Source organism: Megascapheus bottae, chromosome 14 (assembly GCF_031878675.1).
Source record: "Megascapheus bottae isolate mThoBot1 chromosome 14, mThoBot2.hap1, whole genome shotgun sequence".
Classification (NCBI taxonomy): domain Eukaryota; kingdom Metazoa; phylum Chordata; class Mammalia; order Rodentia; family Geomyidae; genus Megascapheus; species Megascapheus bottae.
Genome location: NC_143522.1, coordinates 46666988 through 46690091, shown reverse-complemented (window position 1 = coordinate 46690091; position 23104 = coordinate 46666988). Strand labels below are relative to the sequence as shown.

The following is a 23104-nucleotide window of genomic DNA, read 5'->3' as shown; positions in this document are numbered from 1 at the left end:
TTTGGCTAAGTGAAAAGTTGAGAGTATAGTTGAAAATTTAAGTCACCTGATGGTTGTCTATTGCTTTTACCCATTCTCTTTGGACTTGGAACCTAGTTTGGAAAGAAATATGGGGTTATTCAAGGTGCTCTCAAGCTGGAAGCACAATCTATCATCCCATTTTGAAGCAGTTATCACTATTGACACTCTAAGACCTTGATGATGTCACCACTGACGTGGTTCTATGAACTCTTAATAGCTTTAGTTTAAAACATAAGAAAAAACTGTAGTTTTGCAGAGGAATTACAATACTATATTTTGAAACAGTTAAAAATGGCATATTTGAAACCACTTTAACCCTTGGGTATGTCCTTTCTGATATTTGAGGTAATAGTGCCATAACCTCTTAAGATAGCAATAGCTCATAGAAGACATAATACTAGGTAATACATCATCAAAAGTGACTCCATTATGGAAAAACTGGATCTCAAAAAACAATCCAAACAAAAGAGCTAGCACCTGCAGTGGTTTTGCCACATGAGTAGTTCTATACAACTATTTATGTTTTATATCTTGATTCTGTCTATCAAACGACATTGCATAGAAGAGGAAAAAAATCATGGAATGAATTTGATTATTCCTGAATAAAAATAGGTTCAGCAAGAATTATATCATATTTAATTAGCCCACTGAAATTTCTTTAGTAAATAGATATATTAGAAGTATGGTAGGAACTATAAAATGCAGCAACACTGTCACATTTCTAGAATATCACATGGTTCCTGACTTATTATTTGACTTATAATCTTTCAAGTTCATGATGATGCAGAATCAATAAGGTTTGTCTAAAGTCATACTTAGAGCATTGAATTTGAACCTTTATCTAGCAACTCTTTCTTTTTTGTTAGCATGTATTGATTTTAGAAAGAGCCTTCACTGTAATATTTATATATATGCATATAATATCTTCTGATCAAAATCATCCCATCCATTACCATTTTCTACCAGTATCCCTGCTTTTAAAACAAGTTATAAGCCAGGAGTTTGGCCTAGTGGTAGAATGCTTGCCTAGCATGCATGAAGACCTGGCTTTGATTCCTCAGTACCACATACATAAAAAAATCTGAAGTGGTGCTGTGGCTCAAGTGGTAGAGTGCAATCCTTGAGGAAAGCCCAAGAGCAGTGTTCAGGCCATGAGTTCAAGCCCCAGGACTGGCAAAAAATTATAATGGATTTCATTCCTATATTTTCATATATTCATGCATATTCATGCATATATTTCATATATTCATTGCTTTGATTACATGAACTGCATTATGCACCCTCCCCTTTCCATTATCCTCCTTCTAACTCAAAATGCTGGGAAGCATCAATGAGCCAAAACTTGCAGTCAGCCACCTCATTACAAAAGTAAACACCCAAATATATTTCTGTGTATTTGGTTGCAAACCAATAGTGTTCAGTAGATTAGGAGTACCTTGTGCATTTCCACATATGGTGTTTTCAACTTACTAAGAATTTTTCTCATATATTTTTTATCGTAATTAATAGAAGGGTTACATTATATTCACAAGATAGAAGGTGCATTACTTCACATATGTTGATACCCTTTCTCATGTCTTTATCCCCATTTCCCTCCCCCCACCCCTACTCTAATCTTGTTTTCCCCCCTTCCCTATCCAATTTCAAATAACCAAATACACATTTATCCAATATATCAGATAACAAAGTGAAATACTGTAACAATATGAGATAACCAAGGGACAGCAAAAGAGATGAGAGATAACAGTACATTAAGGACAACAATCACTCATTATAGGGCTTTTGTTTTTATATCCTAGAGGTCCTTTCATTTAGCATCATACAATATGGCCTTATGGATCTAGGTTTTGCTCTATTGTAAATATCTGCTAGGAGAGCCCAAGGTTTCTACTGATTATGACAAATGAGGGAAACCATTGAGCCTATGTTCCTTTGGGTCTGGCTTACTTCATTTAATATGATTTTTTCTAAGTTTCTCCATTTCCTTACAAATGGGTCGATGTCGTTCTTTCTGACAGCAGCATAGAATTCCATTGTGTATAAATACCACATCTTGTTGATCCACTCATCAACTGAGGGACATCTGGATTGGTTCCATATCTTGGCTATGGTAAATAGTGCTGCAATGAACATCATTTTGCTAGTGGGGTTAGTATGCCCTTGTTTCTGGATGGTTGGGTAAATGCCAAGTAGTGGAATTGCTGGGTTGTAGGGGAGCTCTATGTTTAGTCTTTTGAGGAACTGCCATAGACTCTATTACAGAGCTATAATAATCAAAACAGCTTGGTACTGGCACAGAATAGGAGTGAAGACCAATGGAATAGAACTGAGGACCCAGATATTAAACCACAGACCTATGGCCACCTAATCTTTGACAAGGGAGCCAAAAAAATAGAATGCAAGAAAGACAGCCTCTTCAACATGTGGTGCTGGCAGAACTGGTTAAGCACCTGCAGAAATCTAAAGTTGGATCATTCTCTGTCACCCTGAGAGAGAATTAACTCCAAATGGATCAAAGACCTTGAGGTAAAAGCCGACACACTGAAAACTTTACAAGAAGGAATAGGAGATACACTAGGCCTCCTTGGCACAGGTCGAAACTTTCTCAATAAGGACCAAGAAACACAACAAATAAGAGAAAGGCTGGATACGTGGGACTGCATTAAACTGCATAGCTTCTGTAGGGCAAAGTACATACCTAGTAAATTAAATAGGAAGCCTACAGAATGGGGGAAAATCTTCATTAACCATACAATGGACAAAGGCCTCATATCTAAAATATATCAACAGCTCAAAAAATTGAATCACTCCAAAACTAATCTCCAAAGTAACAACCATCCCATTAAAAGATGGGCCAAAGACGTAAAGAGAGTCTTCTCTGAAGAAGAAACAAAAATGGCCTATAGACACATGAAGAAATGCTCAACATCTCGGGTCATAAAAGAAGTGCAAATCCACTCTAAGATTCCACCTCACTCCAGTTAGAATGGCCAGGATCAAAAAATCTAATAACAACAGATGCTGGAGGGGATGTGGCCAGGAGGGATCACTACTATACTGTTGGTGGGAGTGCAAACTCTTACTAAGAATTTTTAAGAGTATATGTAAAAGCCCCTTTTAAAGAAAGAATAGTAAAAGAGATGTAGGCTTTGTAGAGGTACCAGCATTAGAAACTTAATTTCCCAATTTTTCTGTTTCCTTAAACTTCAATTGTCCTTGGAAATGAAAACAAATGGTATTTCCCATCTTGGAAAAATTTAAAAAGTAATTATTTATAGCAAATTAATTACAATGTGTAAATCTCCTCATAGAATGGCTAACCCATAGTAGTTATTTTAATGTTAGTTCCCATTCTAACTACCCATGAGGACTTGGTTGGCCATGTCAGTTAGTTTTTAAAGTATTGCTTCAGTATTTGTAAATAAGGATATTTTTGTAACTTTGCATTCAACACAAATTTAATTCAGTACAGAAAACTAAACAATACAAATTTCTGAAGTAGATGGTAATATAACTATCAGAGTTCCACTTGAAAAATTAAGTATATAGCATTATTAAATATGGCATTCACAGCACAGTCAAGTATCCCAAAACTCTCAATGTAATTAATTTTATGTTTAAATATATTCTGTCTTTATGAATCAATTTGTTTCATAGTCAAGGACAGAATTTTGTTATCCTCTAATTCATGTTGAACATGTGAGATATGCCCTGAGAACAAAAGATACATATATAATAAGATGGAAATTGACTCTTTTCATAGACACAGTGTTAAGTGAATTCAGAAGTAATTTATTCAGTCAATATTGAGCCTACTATTTGCTGTGTGTTGATTTGCCATTCTAAGAAATGTAGTCATAAAGTATACCTCTAGAGGTAGTTGGCCATGCGATACCGCAAACATGTCATAGCTTCAACTAGTGAATATTGTATGCTGTAACTATTCTTCTTTCACGTAAAATCCTATATATAATATTGTGTGTGTGTGTCACAATGGCAATTATTTTAATTTCATTGACTCATCACCATATTTATATAAGGTAAGACTTTAAATCCCATTTTACAAAGTTAGAAGAAAAGATGTAGAAAGGATATAATAGAATCCTCTTATCAGTACATTCTAAGATCTAAGGTAGATATATGAAACTATGGAGAGCATCAAATATATATTCTATGCATAAACACTTATGATGACTAAACAATTTTAGCCTAGCCAGATCATTTAAGGTATAGTTTGTCTCGAATCCCTGTGTTGTTGCTAATCTGGATTTTAAACAATAGGTTCAAAACAAACTGTAGAAGCATAGGGCTTGTAAAGATGAAGAAACAATTTAAATAACTTTAATTCTGTCATCCTAATTTTATAACTAGCATGATAATATATATAAAGTTGAATAAATTTTTCTTTTAATTTTGTAATTTTATGGACATTATTATTGTCCTTTGCATTTATATGAAGAGGAGGGTTTAAGAAATTATTTACACAGTTATCAAATATAGTTTCTCCTTCTTATTATTTTGATTTGTTCTGTCATTTTGTTTGCTTATTTCTGTCCATTTCACTAGAATATTAGTTATATAATTACTTGTCCTTTTTATTCCTGTATCTTCAATTATTCATCACTCTAATATTCAATCACTTTTTCCTGAATAAACACTCTAAAAATTATATCTATTAGTCAAAATTATATACATGTTGGTATTTTATACTTTCTGGGATTTTTTTTGTTTTTGCAGTGAGATGAACATATTGATTCTCATCCTTCTTTTCCTTACTAGAAATTTCAAAGATGTCAGATAATTAAATTCCTTTGGCAAGAAGTTTAAAGTCCATGGGCTGGGAGTTTGGCCTAGTGCAGATTGCTAGCATGCTAGCTTTGAGAAAAGAAGCTCAGGGATTGTACCCAGGCTCTGAATTACAGCTCTAGGACAAGCAAAAAAAAGCAATCAGTAAGTGTCCACATCAGGAAATATTAATGACTAATTAATTAATTCACATAAAGTTCTCAGAATAGTTCTTATTTGAGAGGATACCATAAAAATGTTTTTAAGTTTAAAGGAAAAGGTCATTTGAAATTAAAATCTTAGCTATACTCATTTACCAATAAAAATAATATGATCTCTAACATTTTAATAAAAAATAAGTTGGAAGACTACTTTTGTTTCAGACTTTTCATGTATAATTATATTTAATATGCACAGCCCAAGTAATGACTTTGAGAGAAATTTTTTGCAAAAGCCTAATAGATGCAAGATTATTTTCTTATACTATTGCAATTCAGGGGAATAAAAAGAGTCCATAGCCCTCCTGCTAAGTTTAGACTAGACGGTTTTCTTAAACAGTCACATATTTCTTCATTAAACTCTTTTTTAATGGCCCTTTTGATGACTGCCAGCTTAGTCCACAATAAAAGAAATTCTGACCTGCGAATTCATTTTTTCAAATCTGGTAATAACTTTGAATACACTGACTGAGCATCATTGACCAATTAAGAAGTCAATTAGTTGTATTTTCCATCATCTGAATTAAATATGAATGAATCAACTTCATCACTAAACTTAAAAGATTATCTTCATTGGCAAAGAAGTCAAATACTGTTCTGCCAACTCAATTTCCTTTTAGAGTAAGAAACTCCTGAATTGTCTGTGACCTGAAATCAAGTTTGATTTTCCTTTTCCTTTTATGAAGGCTAGTCCAGGAATCTACTACCATTCTATAGTAATACAACTCATGAAATCACTTCAAGAATCATTACTTAGAGGACTAACTGTAAATTATAACCCAGTACAGTATTTACTTTCATAAATAGATGTCATTTATTTTTCCTCTTCATTGTTCATTTTATTCTACTTTTTCATTCACTCCCATGTTGGAATAACGTAACAAATGCATTTATTAACCTAGCTATAACTTTGGTAAATAAAGCTCATGAACAAAACCTAACTCATTAGCTTAGTTACAACAAGCAAGACAAAAGAAACAACTAAGAGTGAGTCTGTAATTTTCTTGACACAAACAGTTTCCATCCATTTTTGCTTTATGTTAAAGTATATTTTTTATCCTGAAGGGTTTCATTTTTGAGAGATAAACTTAAAAATATTTAAAGGAACAAAAACATCACCATCTTGTGCCTCTTCAGGCTGTGAGTGAAAGCTACTTTAAACAGGAAATATGCTTTGTCCCATTAATGAAAAAGAGATCTCATTTTTGACATATTCTTGGGCACTTCCTTTGGGGTTTAAAAAGAGAAAATGAAACATCACTTTTAATTTGAAGTGTACTGCCATTGTTTGGGGGAAATTTGTATTATAACATTAAAACTAATATTGAGATCTACAATAAAATGTTTAAATATGTTGAGCATCATGACTCATGTCTATAATCTTAGTAACTCAAGCAAAGATTAGGAGGAAAATGGCCTAGTAGTAGAATGCTCACCTAGCATGCACAAAGCCCCAGGTTTGATTCCTCAGTACCACATACACAGAAAAAGCTGGAAGTGGCACTGTGGCTCAAGTGGCAGAATGGTAGCCTTGAGCAAAGTGTGTCCAAGGACAGTGCCCAGGCCTGAGTTTAAACTCTAAGACTGGCAAAATTAAATCTCAATCAATAAAAACTAGACATTCTGGTACATATCTGTTATCCCTGTTATAAGAGAAGTATAATTAGGAAGATCATAGTGCAGGTCAACCAAGGCACAAAGGTGAGATCTTATCTCAATATATAACTAAATCACAAAATGGATGGGAAAAAGCTCATGTAGTAGATTTCCTGCAAACACATTCATTCAAATCCCCATTATCTCCCTCCTCACTACAAAAAAGTCCTAGTACTACAAAAGAAAGTAAAATACATATATAGGGTACATTTTTCCTAGAAATATGTCATTAGATTTTCCCAATTATTTTTCCTAATGTACCTTTCATTTATCTAATTTTTCTCTTAAACAGTTACAAATATATAATAATATTTACAAATTATAATTTTAAAAACTGACTTGAAAATATTTCTACAGATGTTACTATTAAAGGACTCAGTTTCAAAGAAATTAGAAGATGGTTAATGATATTAAGATAACTGATAAGACACTTTGTATTTATGAGCACATAAATAACTGATGGCTAATTAAAAGACTATAAAAATCCTTGTTTTAACCTATGACTCTCCTAACAGAGGATTACAATAGCTCAAACCCTGGACACATAAGGCCATATAGAATGAAGCCAAATTAATGGAACTCAAGGACATGGAAACAAGAGCCTAATTATGAGTGACTGCTGTCCTTAAGATGTTTTTTTCTCTTCTCTTGTGCTGCCCTTTGGTTAATCTCATATTGTTACAGTATCTGACTTTGTTACCTGGTATATTAGATATATGTTTATTTGTTTATTTGAAATAGGAGGGGAAAAAGTTTAGGGGGGAGGGAAATGGGGACAAAAACATGAGAAGAGGTATCAATGTGTGAGAAATAATGCACCTTCTATCTGGTGAATATAACTGTAACCCCTTTATACATTAAAATAAAATAAATTTTAAAAATATATTTTAAAAGACTTGTTTAAATATTCACATTATTACTATGAATATTAACTATGATGAATATTTTTTCTGTCATACTGTCTCCAACTACAGAACAGACCCTTGCCAAATCTCTGAAAATCAGTTATCCAAAATCTTAATTATAAGAAAGTAAACACAAGGAAAGTTGAAGCAATGCAGAGTTCCACTAATTTAATGTATCAAAACTAAGCAAAGTCAACTCTCTTCAAAGCCAGCAGGTCACAGCTCTGACAGTCATCCATCAAACTGAAGGTCTCCTTAATAAATGCCAATTACAGAGAATATATCCATACATGTAGCTAGCTAGCATAAGCCATGGAATCATTTCCTTCTGAGAAAATTAGTGACCAAGAAAACACCCAGGCAGTTCGAAAGACCAGCCCACCCAACACTAAAGCCAGACGGCTTATTCCTAACCAAAATACTAACCAAAATAACACACTCTCTTCTGTCTCTCTCTCCCTTACTCCCTCCCTTCTCTCCTTCTCCTTCCTCTTTTCTCAGCCCTTACCCTAGCCCTCTCCTTTTCTCTGTCTTTTTCCTTTTCTCCCACTTAGGAAAAGTTCAGAACCACACAGAATTTTGTTTGGGGTTATACAAATTCCTTCACAATTTGTATAGAAGTCTAACATAACTTTTTAAAAGCCATGACATGCCCATAATGTATACAGAGTCTCTGACTTCCGCTGTAAGCGGGGCTTTTTCCTAACTTAATCATACTCAAATTTCACCCCTTTTAAAGATCCTGATTCAAAAATGTTCACTCATTCTCCACAGTCCACAAATTTATACCATCTCTTCCTGTGGTATTTTATGTGCATAAATTAAAAAAGAATGTCCTCCAATAAGGATTAAAAAGTTGAAAAAACATAGACTTCCTAAATTTAGTTTCATTTTTCTCATTTTTAACTCTAAATATATGTTCACAACACATATACAGCTTTGTATACTCTTAGGAAATAATTCATTCACCTAACCATGAGAGAAAGTGCTGGGTTAACTCAGAAGTTACATCCTAGGTTTGGAATTTTATCACTATATAATCTAGCATATTGAGAAAACAAAGGTAAATTCTTGAGAAGTACCTAAAATATGTCCCGTTGGTACATTAATTTATGGTTTAATTCACATTATTAGATGAATCCAGCTTATAAAAATGTTGGATCTGCTTCATCACTATCCACCTGGTCAGGCTGCTGAGCCCACCCTCAAGCAAGTTCCTCTTAGCCAGTTGATGGTATCAGAAAGGAGGAGCAAGCTTTCTCAAAGAAAATGGCCACAGCCCTTTAGTCCAGAAGCTCAAATTTGGCTCAGATTTGATACCACAGAATGAGTTACTTAAGGAAGAAGAAGAATTTCAAAATGAGAAAACTATATTCTCCTATGATGGCAGAGATAATTAATGGAGTAAATGAAAACATTCATGGCTGATATTTTTATGTAAATAGATTAAAGTAGCCTGTATTAGCCACAAGTTGATGTCTTATCTAATTGCCCTTTAAAGTGTTATCTTCCATCACACATGTGGACCTTTGCTAAATTCATTTATTTCCATCTTGCCTGAAATTATGATGAATGGTCTGAGCTCCATTCAATTATTTAAAATGTGCAAAGAAACAGAAACAATGAAACCGGCAAAGCCCTCTACATTCTTAGGAACAATTTAGGCTAATTAGCATCAACTTCTCCCCCATTCATCATACCCCTTTAGAAATATAAACAAACTGTCAGCTCTAACCTAACAAACAGATCACTGAGCTACTTAACACAAATTATTCTTACATGAAAAGCTCCTTCTCAGGCAATATTCTCCTTTAGGGCATCTGGGAAGCTGAGCTATTAAAATTGAAGACATATGTTCTAGTCAAACTCAACTCCCAGATTGTAATGATTGCTGTTGTGACAGTTTTCAGTCAGCATACTTGCTGCTAGCCACACAGCCCCAAGCTTGAGGGAAACAAAAGTCAAATGGAATGATGCAAGCAGAGTCCTGCATGCCAAGGACACCTCCTCAAGCTCATCAAGATTCCCGTTCCTGGGGCTAACTCTCCTGATCTGCTATTGTAGCTCAAATTTTTGCTTTGTTTGGTTTGAAGGTACTAAGGGATGGCAAGGTAAAAAGTAGTGTATGATGTCTGTAGGTTTCAATATGTTATTTTTCACTACATTCTCTGAGGCTGGTCTTAGTTTTCAATATTAGTTTTGAATATTAGCTATTGCCTGTAAATTTTGGCTTACTATTTCAGAGAAGCTGTAGAAACTATAGTTAAGTTGTAATTAGGAGTATACTGGTGGAAATTAATCATTTTCCAATAGATTTTAGATTTCTTCTTAAACAGACTACTTAAAAATTCTGAACTCTTCACAAGAGCGAGGACTCAATATCTGCATACCCAATGCTATGGACATGGTAATGGAAATAGAAACATAACTATATAGATATAAAAACCTATAACTCTATAGACATAATGTTTTATATTCTAAAATTAATATGTTTCTATGACATACAAACCCTTAGCCTAATTTTGATTAAGTTCTAAATACTAAGTCCCAGTGATTTTCAATAGAGATTCCCTTCTTGAACACTTGTTTGTTAAACCTGTCATTTAAAATATGATGTAAAAATCAACATTAACAAATTCCTAAAAAAAAGTGAAAAAAAAATCTGAGCTCTTTCCTTTCTGTGAAGGGGAATAAAAAACAAATTATCATTCTATTCCAAAACTCTGAGGTTAAATTCTTGTCTTGATATTGAACCAAGATAACATTTTCTTCACTGCTTAAATAAACTCACAAATGAAGCTGATTCTCATTATTTTCACAAGTTCTGTTTTGCAAAGTTACTACAGATCAGTCAGTACTGAGCCTGTGATTCCTAGAGGAAATCAAAGCTAAAGTTCTTTTGAGCTTCTGATCACAATGATTTCATCAAGATCAATGCATAACCTTATTTTATGTGTATTCCTGAGTGAAGATCCATTATTTAAATGTGTATTGATGATTCATTAGCATTAAACTTAAAACCAATAGCACTGTAACTTAATGAATGAATGAATGAATGAATGAAATTTTTACTACAAGGCTCATCACAACTTTTGCTGCATTTAGAAACATGAGGAGGCACTCAGCACAATGCCTTTCAGCCATTTTAAAAAGTAAATATCATAGACATTAATTCCATTTATTACAAATGAGGGAAACCTGGAACTCACATTTCTTTGGGTCTGGCTTGCTTTACTATAATTTTTCTATGTCTTTCCATTTCCTTACAAATGTGACAATGACATTCTTTCTGATAGAAGCGTAGAATTCCATTGTGTGTGTGTATATGTATATATACATATACATACACACTTTCTTGATCCATCCATCTACTTAGGGGCATCTGGATTGGTTCCACATCTTAGCTATGGTAAATAAGACTGCAATGAACATGGATGCAGCTGGTAGCTTTAGTACAACCTCATGGTCATTTGGATAAATGCCCAGGAGTAGGACTGCTGGGTCATAGAGGAACTCTAAATTTAGTCTTCTGAGGAACTTCCATATTGCTTTCCAGAGTGACTGGACAAGTTTATACTCTCACTAATAGTGTAGTAGTATTCCCCACCACCATCTGTTATTATATTTCTTGATAATGGCCATTCTAACTGGGGTGAAGTGGAATCTCAACGTTGAGTTTTTTGCCAGTCCTGGGCTTGAGCTCAGGGCCTGAGCACTGTCCTTGGGCTTTCTCAAGGCTAGAGTCCTACTACAGTGCCACTTTTGGCTTTCTCTATGTATGTGGTACTAAGTAATAAAACCCGGGTCTTTGTGCATGCTAGGCAGGTAAGCACTCTAGCACTAGGCCAAATTTCTGGCCCTCAATGTTATTTGATTTGTATTTCTTTTATTACCAGAGATGTTTAACATCTCTTCATGTGTCTATTGGCCATTCTTATTTCTTCAGAGAAGTCTCTCTTTTAAGTCTTTAGCCCACTTGTTAACAATAGCCCACCTAGGTGCTAGTGGCTCATGCATGTAATCCTAGCTACTCAAGAGGCTGAAATTTGAGGATCACAGTTCAAAGCCAACCCAGGCACAAAAGTCCATGAGACTCTTATCTCAAATTAATCACCAGAAAACTGGAGGAAGCACTGTGGTTCAAAGTGGTAGAGAACTAGCCTTGAGCTGAAGAGCTCAGGGACAGTGCCCAAGGCCAGAGTTCAAATCCCATGAGTGACAAAAACAAAGCAAAACAAAAAAACCTCAATAGTCCAATTGCTATGTGCATATGATAATATATAGTGAAATGTATCAAAATGAACTCCAAGAATTGGAAGCAAAAGGTTTTTTTATATACTGTTTGCAGTTATTTTTCTTTTCTTTTCTTTTTTTGTTTTTAAGTTTTCTGTACCCTCTGCCTTGCATATGCAGAAGGAAAAGGGAATCACAGAAACAGCAAGACAAAGGATAAACTAATACAACAATGATGATCCTTAGACACTGTGGTGGAAATGAACTACAATTTGGGGGGAGGAAGGGAGTAGGCAGAAAAAAATGAGGGAAGGGGTAACGGTGGTCAAGAGAAATGTACTCATTGCCTTAATTATGTAACTGTAACCCCTCTGTTCATCTCTTTTACAGTAAATAAAAAAGAAGAAAAATGGTAAAATATCATAAATCTTTAAAATGTATATAAGACATAAAACATGACAGTGCACAGACCATGTAAAAGACACTTCATTTTAAGGATCTGAGATGACACAAAATACATTGTGCAATATCAGATTGGCTCAAAATTTTCACTACACTGAGTATGTCTGCCAATAAATAAATGTAAGGATAGAAAATATATATATTCATATACATGCATTCATACATATATACATTTATACATGTACTCATACATCTTTATTCATACATATTTTTTCTTCCCTGACATTTCCCATTCATGTCTTCTGAATTAATTTTCTCAATAAAGCAAGACAGCCTAAAAGCCAAGAAAAGCCTTCACAAACAACAGATAAAGTATATGGCCACAGATTTCCTAGTAATATGACAAGCAAAAACCTTCTATTTTCCTCAGTATCCTAAGAGAATGAACTTCATTGGCACCTATAACTATTGTAGGAAGAGTGTGAATACACATGCCTCCCATTCTATCATCTATGATTCTATCTTACCAGAGCATTGGATTCCTTTTATTTTCTCTTCAGGGAAATTTTACTTCCTGCCAATCTGAGTCACATTTCATACTCTTGCTATTTGTAAACATACTAGCTTTTAGGCCAATTAGTATATGTTATCCCTTTATTCAAAGTAATTCTTTTGTGATGAACAAAGAACTCAGACTTAGCTAATGACAAATAATATATTTTTTGAGTATTTCAGAAAAAATAGTTATTCTAGGTAATATATATGGTGGAATTTGCCTTAGGATAAGGCAGGCCCTATAGACAGATAAGTGAAATGTAAAAGAATTATAAAATTCTTGGCATGGGAGTATAGTCTACTGGTAGAGTGCTTGCTTAGCATGCATGAAGTCCTGGGATCAATTCCTTGGTACGACATATCAGAAAAAGCACAAAGTGGTGCTGTGGCTCAAGTGGTATAGTGCTAGCCTTGAACACAAAGAGCCTCAAGGACAGCACCCAGGCTCTGAGTTCAAGTTTTAAAGCTCTTTTTTTTTTGCCAGTCTTGAGCTTGAACTCAGGGCCTGTATGCTGACTTTAAACTTCTCTGTGCTCAAGACTAGCACTCTGCTACTTGAGCTGCAATGCCACTTCCAGTTTCTGAGTGATTAATTGGAGATAAGAATCTCAGAATATGTTTACCTGTCAAAGTTACTTTCTGCTTCTATCTCCCTTTCTCTGTCTCCCTCTCTGTCATTTTTCTGCCTTTCCCTCTCTCTCACATTCTATTTTTTGTCTTTTTTTAAAGACATTTTACTTCCTAGCATCATTACTAATGCATAGCAACCATTGATAAATGTATTAAATTCATTTAGCAGAATCTGGATTGCCTTTCCTGAATGGAACAAACTGTCACAGTTCACCACAAAATAATTAACCAGGATAGCTGCTATAACATTACTGGCCACTCTTGAGAACAAAGTTAAAGTGCTCACTGTAAATCCCTTAAATAAAAAGCAATTAACTACATTATGCACATCTGTGTCACAGATAACTGAAAGCAACAATTTTTAATTTAAGTAAATGTACAAATATAAAACAATTATACTTCCTGTTCTTTCCACAGAGAATAATTTAGCAAGACTTTTTCAATATCTCTAACTCATTTCTCTGAATTAGGGTAATGAATAGAATTTAATATTAATCAAACTTCACTTATAAATGTAGAGCAATACAATATTCCAGCTTTATTCCTAGTCTTTCTTTGCTTTACAGGTGGGTTTTAATAGCGTGATTATATATGGATGCAAAGGGTATGTTTAATAAATTGTGATTGCAATTGACTAACCTCAGAAAGACTTGACAAATGACTAATTACTTACACAGGTGGCCAACTGCTTTGGCTGCTCATTGTAGGAAAAATTCTCTGCATGTAAGAAAGAAGCTTCCTTTTCAAAATATACATACCTATTCTTTAGAGAATAAATAGAAGAAAAAGGAGTCATTGAGGAAAATGCTAACAGCAGTTTACCTAAGGAAGATGTCTATTCTTCAATTTTTATTTTTCCTGTATATTTGAATTAGTTGCAAATTATTTTAGAAAACATATAGCCCTACAGATGCAAAAGATATTCCACTTCTTACAGATATCAAAATATGATTGAGCTATTAGACCCAGATATACAGAGATCTAGATGCATATATAAAAACTTCCACAATGCTTATTCTACATAATGGAAATAAGGGCTTTATGACTAGGATAGGAATTTTGATAGTAGAGGTTCAGCTTTCATTTATTTCTCTGCCATCATATTTAGCATGAATATGTTCTCTTTGTAACTGGATTGCCTAATTATAAAACAGTATTGTGGACTTACAGAAGTTGTTGCCTATAGACTTCAACAGAGTGTGGCTACCTTCCTACTTAGAGTATGGCTTTGACCAAACCACGTAATGTCCTTAGTATGGAATTCCCTAGATAATACAGTTTCTAATTCCAGCAATTCCTAGGCAGATCATTTTTTCCCTGTGCTGAGACCCTTAAGTATCTATAAAATAAGTCAACCATGATTTCTTTCCAAGTACATTTTTGCTATTTAAAAGTTTCCTTTTTCAGGGTATTAATTATCCCCTTTAGCAAGAACAGTATTATTCACACAAAGAAAAGATTATTAATATTTTCTAATGATGTAACTCTACTCAGTTTATCTAATAGAACCTGAACATTTTTAACCTTAGGAAGTGAGGCTAAATTGATCTGAAATAATTTAGAATTCCTGAAAATTTGGGCAAGTATATAATATTCTCGCCGTTTTCCTTCTCTCTGCTTTCCCCGGAACAGCATTTCTCAGCCCTTACTCTTTATGTCTATATAAGACTTTCCTAGGGGACTATCAAGAGTTCCTAACCATGTAGGATCCTGTTCTGAAGATTACATTGTGCCTTTCTGAAAGGAAATTTACTTCACACAATTCAGAGTAATTTACAATTAACACATCAAAATATTCCACTGTGACAGTCAACTGTTGTCTCAATAATCCTCATGAGTTTTTCACAGGACTTTCACTCTTAAAAGTCTGGTTAGTAACCAAAAATAGAACTTGAACCCCAATAGGACAGTTCCCACTTACACTTTTTATTCCTTATTTATTTGGCAAACCTAGTTAAGACTTTCAGCATTATTCTTAAATAGAAAATATATTATTTCAGTTCTTTAAGATACATAATAAGTTTTACTTCTGGGCACCAGCAGTGCTAGGCTCTGTACTGGAAATCTCTTTTTTGTTTTGCTTTTGTGCTGGTCCTGGCATTTGAAATTAGGGCCTGGGCACTGTCTGTGGCTTTTATGATCAAGACTAGCTCTCGACCACTTTAGGCACAAACTCCACTGCAGAAAGAGTCCCACCAGTTACCTGCCTGGGCTAGCTTCCAACTTTGATTCTCAGAGTTCAGCATCCTGAGTAGCTAGGATTACAAACATGAACTGCCTGGCACCCAGCCATATAAATCTTTTTAACTTTCACATTGAATGAAATCAGCATGACTATTTTGCTAGTTTTCCAGATTGAGAACCCACGTCATACTCAAACATCCACAGCTAGAAGACTTGTTTGAAGGTCTTCCCATCATTGGGTCATGGAAATGTCTATTCATCTTGGCACAATGTTATCTCTGAAGTCTTTTATAACATGTAAATATAATCACTGGAATGTATATTTGTAGGCGTACATACATATATACATGCTGCATACATATATACATATACACATGCATGCATGAATGCATGCATACATACATACATACATACATACATACATACATACATACATACATACAGTAGCATTGGTGTTGGAACTCATAGTTCAAACCCTAGGACTGGCAAAAATAAAAAATAGGCTATATGCAATATATATTTTTTAAACTTTGCATATTCTTGTATTCCTCTTTGGAAAACCCCTTAGCTAAAAATACAGATTGTACAGCTGTACAAAATACTTCCTTTCTTTATATCTTCACTCCACAAGATTCTGCATTTTGTTCATGATCACATAGGTAGTCTAGCTTAAGCTATATCCAAAGTGCACCTATGTTTTTACTATTGCTGCCATACAGACTAATAATTGTTTAAGTCCATGAAAGCAATTCATCTCATTTATCCATGACCTTTCATACAACAGCAGTTCTGAGAAATATAGCAGGTACTAGTTCTTAATATATACATATATAAACATACATATATATACACTTACCTACCACTAAATAAATATATAACATTAGATATCATGTTTGTTTATTCATGTTTGTTTATATAAAATATGTATTTGCCTCTGTCTTTCTCTACAAATACAGAGATAAGCTATATACAGACATATATGTAGAGGACATATGTGTAGTAATTATTACAACATATGCATTTTCAGAGATTGCCATTCAACATATATTCATATATGTTCGTGTGTGTGCGTGCGTGTGTGTGTGTGTGTGTGTGTGTGTGTGTGTGTGTGTGTGTGTGTGTTTGTTCTGGTCCTGGGGCTGGGTGCTATCCTTGAGCTTCTTTTGCTCAAGGCTAGAGCTTTATCACTTGAGCAACAGTGCCACATCTTGGCTTTTTCTGAGCTGTTTATTGGAGATAAGAGACTTTCCTGCCTGGCATGGCTTCTGTCCTCAGATTTCAGGCTCCCAAGTAGATAGGATAACAGACCACTGGAACCTAGCTATTCTCTTTTTTTCTTTTCTTTTCTATGTATGTAGTATTGAGAAATTGAACTTGGGTCTTTGTGCATGCTAGGCAAGCACTCTATCACCAGGCCAAACTCTGGCCCCCCTAGCTGTTGTTTTATATTTTCATAATCACATCTACATTTTAAATATTTTGTCTGAAACTTAATACAAGAATACTAGATAGTGAAATTAAGATAAAAATGAGTGAAAAACAGAGATACAACTTAACTCCTCAATTAAACCAAAGCTTTTATATGAAGAGAGAGACGAGTAAGCATGCCAAGGTTATAGATATAATGCATAATGGAAAATAAAGATGAACTTTGAAACACGAGAGAAAAGTTGTATTAGGAATAGCCACATTACAAATTAAAACACATAATGCACATCTTAGTGTTCTAGACATCAATTCATCAATGAATTTAGTTGGATAAAATCTGACCTTTATTCTTTTGTGTCCAAGAGGGCTAAGAGAGAAGGACACATGTATCCCTGGATACAAATGAGAAACCCAAGATATCCAGGTAGGGCTGAAGATGTGAGCCTTTTTCTTAATCTTAATTTTAAAGGAAAAGAAGATCAATGGGGGATAAATCAAAGCTATTTATTCCAAAAGAAGAGACACGTGGAGCTATTAAAATGAAGAATCTGAGGAACATCCATGTAATACAGTTATCTGCTATAAAAAAATGACATCTTTGGAAAGATGGAAAAGTACTGGAAAAAACATATTAAGGAGTTGCTTTCCTGATTTCTCCCTCGTTCTTCTGAGGGAGAAGCCATTCATTTTGGGGGTTAATTTTATACCCTACTACTTTGCCAAAGTTTCAAATCAGCTCAAGTAACTCCAGAGTGGAGTCTACAGGGTTCTTTAAATACAGAATCATGTTTTCTGCAAAGAGAGAAAGTTTCACTTCCTCTTTCCCTACTTGGATCTCCTTTATGTTTGTTTCTTGCCTTATTACTTTGGCTAGGAATTCTAATACTATATTGAAGAGGAGTGGAGAGAGTGTCTCATTCCTGATTTTAGAGAAAATGGCTTTAGGTTTTCATCATTAAGAATAATGTTAGCTGTAGGTTTGTTATACACAGCCTTTATTATACTGAGGAATGTTCCATGGATTCCTGGTTTCTCCAGAGGTTTCATCATAAAGGGGTGTTGGAGCTTCTCAAATAATTTTTTCTGCAACTACTGAATGATCAAATGGTCTTTGTCCTTGCTCCTATTGATGTGATGAATTATATTGACTTGTATATATTGAACCAGCATTCTGTCCCTGTGAATTCTGTTTGATAATAGTGTATAATTTTTGATGAGTTTTTAAAATTTTTATTGTAATACATCATGTTTGCCAGATAGAAGGTGCATTCCTTAACAATCATTGCTACCCCTTCTCATCATGTTTTTGTCTCCATGTCCCCCCCCATCTTGTTTCCCCCACTTCCGTATCCTATTTCAAATAAATATATATACAATATAATTTTTGATGAGTTTTTACAGTGGATTAGCCTATAGTTTTTGAGAAGTTTTGCATCAATGTTCATCAAAGAAATGGGATTATAGTTCTCTTTCTTTGATGAGTCCCTCTCTGTTTTGGGGATGGTTATGCTGGCTTCATAGAATGAGTTTAGTAAAAAGCCTTTGTTTTCAATTTCATTAAAGATTTTGAGGAGTATTGACATGAGCTCTGTTTTGAAGGCCTTATAGAATTCAGCTGTGAATCCATCAGGTCCTGGGCTATTTTTGGATGTTAAATCTCATATTGCCATTTCAATTTCATTACTTGAAATGAGTCTGTTTATTTAGTTTAGATCTTCTTGGTTCAGTTTGGGTATGTCAATATTTGCTAGAAATTTTTCCATCTCTTCTAGATTCTCATATTCCCTTACGATGCTCATTCAGCAATCCCACTCCTTAGCATGTACCCAAATGTCCAGAAAAAAGGGCATACTAAAGCTATTAGCACAACAAAAGTTCATTGCAACATTATTTACCATAGTTAAGATATGAAACCAACCCAGATGCCCCTCAGTAGATAAATGGATCAAGAAGATGTGCTGCGTTTACACAATGGAATTCTATGCTGCCATCATAAAGAATGACATCACTATGTTTGTAAAGAAATGGAAAGACTTGGATAAAATCATAGTAAGTGCAGTAAGTCAGTCCCAAAGGAGCATAGGCTCCATGGCTTCACTCATTTGTAACAATTAGTACATATCTAGGATTCTTCCAGCAGAGGATCACAATAGCTCAAAAGCTATATACATATGGTCATGCAGGATAATACTAAATGAAACGAACTCTAGGATAGGAAACAAGAAGTTTATCTTTGTGGTTGATGTTCTTAATGTAAAATGTGATGTTATTTCTTTTCTCTTTTTTCCCCTTATGGTTAATCTCGTGTGGTTACCCTATGTGGCTTTGTTACTTGATATATTGTATATACATTAATTTCTTTATTTGAAATAGGGAAGGGAAAGGGAAAAAAAAGATGATTTTGAGGAGGTGGGAGTAGGAAAAATGGGAGAAAAACATGTATCAATGTTCACGAAGTAATGTACCCACTATCAGATGATTGTAAATGTAACCCTCTTTATATCACCTCAATAATACAATACAATATAATAAAAAAGACATATATCTTTTGTTCAAACTTTTACAATGCTTTATCTGTATAGCATTTTGTAAACAAAATGTATAGTATTTGTTTTTTCTCAAAAACTTTTTTATTGTAAGGTTTAAAGGGGTTACAGTTATATTTGCCAGATAGTAGGTACATTACTTCTCACACATTGATACCCCTTCTCATATTTTTGTCCCCATTTCTCTCCCTATCCCCTCCCACTCATTTTGTTTTCCCCCTTCCCTTCCCTATTTGAAATAAACCTATATGCAATATGCCAGATAAGGAAGTCAGATACTGTAACTATATGAGATTAACTAAAGGGAAATAAAAGAGAAGAGAAATAACAGTACATTAAGAAAAACAATCACACAAGATAAAGTGACAGCATAAAATTCCATTGCGTATGAGTACCGCACCTTTTTGATCCAATCATCTAGTGAGGGGCATCTGGGTTGGTTCCATATGCAACTACGGTAAATAGTGTTGCATCGTTGTGCTAATAGCTTTAGTATGCCCTTGCTTCTGGATGTTTGGGTAAATGCCAAGGAGTGGGATTGCTGGGTCATAGGGGAGTTCTATGTTTAGGCTTTTGAAGAATCCCCATACTGATTTCCAGAGTGGTTGAATGAGTTTACACTCTCACCAACAGTATAGTAGTGATGATCCCTCCTGTCCACATCCCCACTAGCATCTGTTATTAGATTTCTTGATAATGGCCATTCTAACTGGAGTGAGGTGGAATCTCAAAGTTGTTTGATTTGCATTTTATGGCCATAGATATCAAGCATTTCTTCTTGTGTCTATAGGCCATTCTTACTTGCTCTTCAGAGAGGTCTTTCTTTAAGTCTTTGGCCCATCTTTTTTTGTTGTTGTTCACAATTTTTTTATTGTGATTAATAGAAGGGTTACATTATATTCACCAGATAAAAGGTACATACCTTCACAAACATTGATACTCTTTCTCATGACATGTTCCCCATTCCCTTCCCACCCTCCCCCCCCCGCATATCTTGATTTCCCCCTTCCCTATCCAATTTCAAATGACATAAGCACATATAAAATATATCAGATAACAAGGGAAAATATTGTAACAATATGAGATAACCAGGGATGGCAAAAGAGATGAGAGATAACATAGTACATTAAGAATAACAGTCATTCATTATATGGCATTTGTTTCCTATCCTGGAGGTCCTTTGGCCCATCTTTTAATGGGATGGTTGTTTCTTTGGAGATTTGTTTTGGAGAGATTCAATTGTTTTAGCTGTATGTATATTTTAGATATGAGGCCTTTGTCTGTTGTATGGTTAGTGAAGATCTTCTCCAACTCTATTTAATTTGCTAGCTATGTTTTTTGCCATACAGAAGCTCTGCAGTTTAATGCAGTCCCATTTGTCCAAACTTTCTTTAATTTGTTGTGTTTCTGGATCTTTATTAAGAAAGTTTTACTATATGGCCTTTTGTATCAAGGTTTGTGAAAGGATCTCTAGGACATAGAAACATAAGCCATATAATGAATGATTGTTGTTCTTAAGGTACTATGTTATCTCTCATCTCTTTTGCTGTCCCTTGGTTATCTCATATTGTTACAGTATCTCACTTTGTTACCTGATATATTGGATATATATGTATTGGGTTATTTGAAATTGGATAGGGAACGGGGGAAAACAAGATGAGGGGCGGGGAGGGGGGAAATGGGTTCCAAGACATGTAAAAGGGTATCAATGTGTGGAATTAATGCACCATCTATCTGGCAAATATCATGTAACTCTTCTATTAATTACAATAAAAAATATAGGAAAAAAAGTTTTGACCTGTCCCCAAGGAGACTTAGTGTATCTCCTATTTCTCCTTTTAAAGTTTTTAGGGTATCTGCTTTTATCTCAAGGTCTTTGATCCATTTGGAATTAATCCTGGTGTGGGATGATATAGAAGGATCCAATTTCAGTTTTCAGCAGGCGCTTAACCAGTTCTGCCATCACCACTTGTTGAAGAGCCTATCTTCTTTCCATTCTATTTTTTTTGGCTATAATATTTGTTATACAAAATGATTTTGTCTGTAACTCATGAATTTTGGTACCGCCAAATGAAAGTTATCATAAACAATAAACACAACCATAAACAAAATAATCAGAATTTATTAGTCAAATTTATAAAAGAATAGATTATTATGAAGTCTTTCATTTCATCACCTAGCCAAAACTCTCCAGCCAGCTAATGCTGCTTACTGGGTACATCCTAGGACCCAGTTATTTACAAATCATTAAGTATCTATTAGCATTGATTTTGTCACTCAAGTGCATTTGCATAGTCATTAGTAATTACAGGCATATATATTCAGAATATACCAAATTGTAGATAATTCAGCAATTGATTTAGGAAAGCACTACTGAAATAAAAAATGTTCTTTAACTTTTCATATTTAAAAAAAGCAGCAAAGCCAGATGCTGGTGTCTCATGCCTGTAATTCTAGCTATTCAGAATGCTGAGATCTGAGGATCACAGTTCAAAGCCATCTTCAGTACTAAAGTTCACGAGGCTATTATCACCAATTAACTGCTGGAAAACAGAAATAGCACTGTGACTCAAAGTGGTAGAGCAGGAGCCTTGAGTTGAAGAGCTCAGAGACCGTACCCAGGCCCAGAGTTCAAGCCCCAGAACCACCAAAAAAAGAAAAAAAAAGAAAATGTAATCATTATTCATATTTTGTTAACCAAATATACATAGCAATTCCTAGTTACCACGTACTATTCCCAATATTTTATTTATTCATTCAATCCATATAACAGTCATTTAATGCAAGCATATTAATGACAATATTGTCATCATCACTATCCTCATCATCCCTAATTCAGTGAGAAGCTGGAGTACAAATAGGTCAAAGTAACTTGTCTAAGAGCTCAAACTAAAACAAATGAATGTTCCAAGACTTATTCCTTTTCCTGTAACTATGATGTGAACTGTATGTATCTGGCAAAGAGTACATGGCAAGTCAGAGAACCATAAAAGGAACAGAAGCATAAAAAAATCATTTGCAGGCCCTAGTAAAAATGACATCAAGAGTCAATTTCTCTGGACACTTTCAGTCTATACCTATTGTCCCAGTGTAATTATTAAGAGCATCCATTGTCATTCTCAATGATTATTCACTTTGCCCAATAAATTATAAGGACAAACTCTTTCAAGACTCTCAAGCCTTGTTGCCTCTAATTTTCCCATCTGCTAATGGAAATATTTGCCTTTTTGCCACCCAAGATGATATACTGTGACACTATGTTAATGAATATAAACTTAAAGCATTTTGAAATATCAATTTCTTCAACAACTAAGTCCCATAATGTGCAGAATATGAATATGGGCACTTTATATTTGCTAACAAATTCATTGTCCTTGAGTGCCTAATGTCTTTGCCATTCTTCCAAAATAAACATTTATGATAGAAATCTTGGTTTCAGCATGGAATATAAACAAATCATTAAGTCACTATTAACCATTATTACTGAACCAGAAACAATGTCAAGAAACTTGAAAAGGAAGTTTGCTAATTTCATTAAGTA

General features: G+C 34.4%; 1 protein-coding gene across 2 annotated transcripts in view; it reads right to left on the bottom strand.

The window, feature by feature from the left end:
- Positions 1-23104, bottom strand: part of Slc25a21 (solute carrier family 25 member 21) — a 478529-nt gene that overhangs the window by 388196 nt on the left and 67229 nt on the right. Inside the window, exon 1 of one of the 2 annotated variants that reach the window (XM_090345143.1) lies at positions 47-88. The exons of the other annotated variant lie outside the window; for it this stretch is intronic. Coding sequence (XP_090201269.1) covers positions 47-74 — 28 coding nt within the window. The 5' untranslated portion in view covers positions 75-88. Of the gene's footprint in view, positions 1-46; positions 89-23104 lie in introns of those variants that run through there. 2 annotated transcript variants of the gene reach the window in all.